Source organism: Salvelinus sp. IW2-2015, linkage group LG19 (assembly GCF_002910315.2).
Source record: "Salvelinus sp. IW2-2015 linkage group LG19, ASM291031v2, whole genome shotgun sequence".
Taxonomy (NCBI): Eukaryota; Metazoa; Chordata; class Actinopteri; order Salmoniformes; family Salmonidae; genus Salvelinus; species Salvelinus sp. IW2-2015.
Window position 1 is genome coordinate 4,007,781 of NC_036859.1, and position 4,549 is coordinate 4,012,329.

Below are 4,549 nucleotides of genomic sequence, written 5' to 3' on the forward strand. Positions count from 1 at the left end.
GTCAGTGAGCTCAGAGAGCAGAAAAGGAAAACACATTCACACGTCAGTGAGCTCAGAGAGCAGAAAAGCGCAGTTTCAAGCATTTGAAATCTGAATATTAACAGAAACCATTAGAATCCTCATAACAACCAGAAGTCGTTCTCAATGCAGTATTGACTGTTATATAGTGAATACAACTGTAATGTTATTATGTACCGTTCTCTATTCTCTTCTTTTCTCTCCTCTCTCCTCTCTTCTCTCTTTCTCTCCTCCCCTCTCCATCCCTCTATGTTGTTCCTCCTGTCCTCTCCTCTCCCATCCCTCTATATTGTTCCTCCTCTCCTCTCCTCTATCCCATCCCTCTATTTTGTTCCTCCTTTCCTCTATCCCATCCCTCTATTTTGTTCCTTCTCTCCTCCATCCCTCTATTTTGTTCCTCCTCTCCTCTCCTCTATCCCATCCCTCTATTTTGTTCATCCTCTCTTCTCCCCTCCTCTCCTCTATCCCATCCCTCTATTTTGTTCCACCTCTTCTCCCATACTCTTCTCTATCCCGTTCCTCCTCTCCCCTCCATCCAATCCCTCTATTTTGTTCCTCCTCTCTTCTCCCAACCTCTCCTCTATCCCGTCCCTCTATTTTGGTCCTCTCCTCTCCTCTCCTCTCTTCTATCCCGTCCCTCTATTTTGTTCCTCCTCTCCTCTCTTCTCCTCTCCATTGTCCTGGCCTCATTTACCTGCTCTCTGTCAGACAAAGAGAGCGAGTGCTGTCCTGTACAGACAACAGCTGTGTGATCAATGAGAAATGTCTGATTTAACGCTAAATTACAGATAACCATACAGTCCCTGGCCACAGATTCACCAACTTTTTTACAGCATCTGTATCAGATCTGATGCCTTGTGTATTTACATAGCGATAGCAAGAGAGACAGAGATATAGAGAAAGGAAGGGAGAGCGAGGGAGAGCAAAAGAGATCAGCCTACCAGCATCCCTGGATTCGTACACCCCCCTCCACTCCACCATCTCTCACACACACACACCAACACACACAGAGGGTATTTACCTTCTCTCCAGGAGTGCAGGCACTTGATCTAAGGACAGGGTGGGCTGGCTGAGGGCGGACAGCAAGGCAGAGAAGAGGAATACGTGTGCAGCCATTGAGACAATGAGAGGAGACTGCCGCTGGTGAGCTCCCCTTCATAATCTGCTCTCCCTGCATCGTCAGCCGCTGAGCTCACTGACARACAGCCTCGGAAGCCAGTCACAATGCGGAATAGGGGATCAGTTTGAGTCATACTTATACAGCCCCTCCCTCCACCTCTTCCTTCCTTCTCCCTTCTCTGTCGTCCTCCCTCTATCATGTAAGCATAGCTTCAGGCAAACCCTAAGTATAGACAGTGGCTTATTATTTTTCCCCGCTCATCTCATTATACCTATTCTCGCCCAATAATGTACATAAAACGTACATAAACACACACACAAGCCACACACACGCACGCCGCACACACACACAAACACGCACGCACGCACACAAACGCACACAAACAAACAGAAGAAAAATCACATGGGAATATCAAGGTTGGATTAATGTTGACATTATTTGACAGGGAGGGGAAAAAAGCCATGAATGCATGACCTAGATCCACAGTGAGTGTGCTGCCACTATAGCTGCATTCGTTTTGATCTATGTGTTGTTGTGAGCACAGGAGGCCCGGGGCAGAGGAAATTGTCCACTGAGGCTGAATATGTGTATGATAGAAACAGCTGAACAGCTAACCCACTCGGCCAAGCTGGTCTCAGAGCAAACCGTATTATATTCTACAAAAAAAAATGTGCCACAAAAATATAAATGCAACATGCAACATCAATTTTCAAAGATTGACTGAGACACAGTTCATAGAAGAAATTCAGACAATTTAAATACATTCATTAGGCCGTAGTCTATGGATTACACATGTCTGGGCAGAGTCACAGCCATGGGTGGGCCTGGTAGGGGATAGGCCCACCCACTTGGAAGCCAGGTCCACCCATGCACCCCCGCTCCCCCTCATCAGATGATCCTGCAGATGAAGAAACTGGATGTTGAGGTCCTGGACTGGCATGGTTACACGTGGTCTGCGGTTGTGAGGCCGGTTGGATTGTACTGCCAACTTCTCTAAAATGAAGTTTGAGGCGGCTTATGGTAGAGAAATGAACATTCAATTCCCCGACAACATCCCCGTTGGACATTTCTGCAGTCAGCATGCCAATTGCACACTCCCTCAACTTGAGACATCTGTGGCATTGTGTTGCGTGACAAAACGGCACATTTTAAAGTGTTTTTATTGGTCCCAGCACAAGGTGCACCTGTATAATGATCATGCTGTTTAGTCAGCTTCTTGATATGCCACACCTGTCAGGTGGATGGATTATCTTGGCAAGGGAGAAATACTCACTAACAGGGATGTAAACAAATTTGTGCACAAAATGTAATGAGAGAAATATGTTTTTGTGCATATGGAACATTTCTGAGATCTTTAGTTTCAGCTAATGAAAAATTTGACCAACACTTTACATATTGTGTTTATATTTTGTTCATATAGTATATATATGTTACTTTAAGTTAGGTTTATTTTATTACATATTGTACAATATAATACGATTTCTAGGATGTATAGTATCCTATGTCTTGACCGCATTTGACCTGTTTAGTATGATATGGGTCATTCTTGGGCTGCGGTAATAATATATACATATATATATTTTTTAAACTAAAATAAATGCATTTTCTGAACACCCCACAACATTAACTACATATTAAACCTTAAAGAAAACATATTTTCCCACCTCAGGCATTATTGTCCACCTTCTGCCTGAAACGGAAGTGCTGTGTGTTTAAAGCATGTACAGTTTAGGTCCTTCTATGTTGATCAAAGGCAGCTGACATCACGAGACATCAGCTCACCAGGAGCATGGGTGATAACCTGGTGTATTCTCATGATGGAGGGCACCGCTTTTATCGGGCTTGGCATCGTCTCCGTCGCACGTTCAACATTCGGCACTCTTCACAAAGAACAGCTTCACCGATGTGTTTGTCTCACGGAAGGCTTTGTAAAGCTCCTGTGCAGCACTGATATCACGCCCTTAGTCACCAACCTGTCCACCGTTCTCTTCAGCGTTCCTCCCGCACCATCGGGAGCCACTTTTCCATGGCTTGACTCAAAAAAGTTCCAAAGTACCAACTTTAATCCACGTTTGTGTAATTCTGTTGTGAAAAGCAGGAAGTTGCCTCTCTACGTATACTGTGTGCAAGGCCCATCACTTAAAAAAGTGCCCCTGTGGATCTAGAGGAACAACTGAAGTGAAGAGCCTTGCCCAACTCTCCTACCACTAGCATACTTAAATTCTTAAAATAGATTTTTTTGTTCACATGGAACAGATTACATTTGTTTCATAAGTGAATATAAACAATGTATAATATAACGAATTATTCATTTGTTTAGATGCAATATTCATAAATAAAGTAAATAACTCAACCTGTCACAAATGTACTACCCCGTTTACATTGAAACATGTGACAGGGTTGAGTGTGGACAGGTTTGAGGTTTTTTTTGCTCAAAATGGCCTCTGCTCCTCATGTGGTGAAGTACAGGAGACCACATGGTGTGCATGAAATTAATAGATTGTATATTTTTATGAGTTTAAAGTATAATTTTGATAAGTACTAGTTTTCCATCTTTATTTCATGTAACGGGGTTGTGTTGGTCAGCTCGACAATCCCCACTTGACTTTAAAAAACAACAAAATACAGATATAAAATAATGTGATTACTTGCCTGTTTCTGTACCATGCAGTTGAACATTTATGAATGATGTCACTTCCTGTTAATGATGGCACACAAGGGTGGTGTACCGTCTGCTTCCAACTCACACCCTCAAACACCTAGATCCCCTGAACCGCAGCTCACTCTCCAGATCCCAATCCACCTGAATTCTAATCACCTGTTCACACACCTGTATGTCATTAATCACACACTATTTAGTTCAGTTCTTTGCAACCCATCACTGTGAGGTATTGTTTGTTTTGTGACACATGTCTTTCAAGGCACTGGTTTGCCTGCCTCACTAACGTGTTTCCATCACTGCCTATTCCCTGCCTGTACTTTAGCCTATTGGATTTTATGATCTACAGTTGAAGTCGGAAGTTTACATACACCTTAGCCAAATACATTTAAACTCAGTTTTTTCACAATTTCTGACAATTAATCCTAGCAAATATTCCCCGTCTTAGGTCAGTGGAGGATCACTTTTTTAAGAATGTGAAATGTCATATAATAGTAGAGAAAATGATTTATTTCAGCTTTTATTTCTGTCATCAACATCCAAGTGGGTCAGACGTTTACGTACACTCAATTAGTATTGGTAGCATTGCCTTTAAATTGTTTAACTTGGGTCAAATGTTTCAGGTAGCCTTCCACAAGCTTCCCACAATAAGTTGGTGAATTTTGGCCCATTCTCCTGACAGAGCTGGTGTAACAGTCAGGTTTGTAGGCCTCCTTGCTCGCACATGCTTTTTCAGTTCTGCCGACACATTT

General features: G+C 42.8%; 1 protein-coding gene across 1 annotated transcript in view; it reads right to left on the reverse strand.

Moving 5' to 3' along the window:
* LOC111978969 (V-type proton ATPase subunit S1-like) overlaps positions 1–1,254 on the reverse strand; it is a 30,988-nt gene extending 29,734 nt beyond the window's left edge. Inside the window, exon 1 of the mRNA XM_024009226.2 lies at positions 1,040–1,254. Coding sequence (XP_023864994.1) covers positions 1,040–1,134 — 95 coding nt within the window. The 5' untranslated portion in view covers positions 1,135–1,254. The remainder of the gene's footprint in view (positions 1–1,039) is intronic.
* Between the last annotated feature and the right edge of the window lie 3,295 nt (positions 1,255–4,549).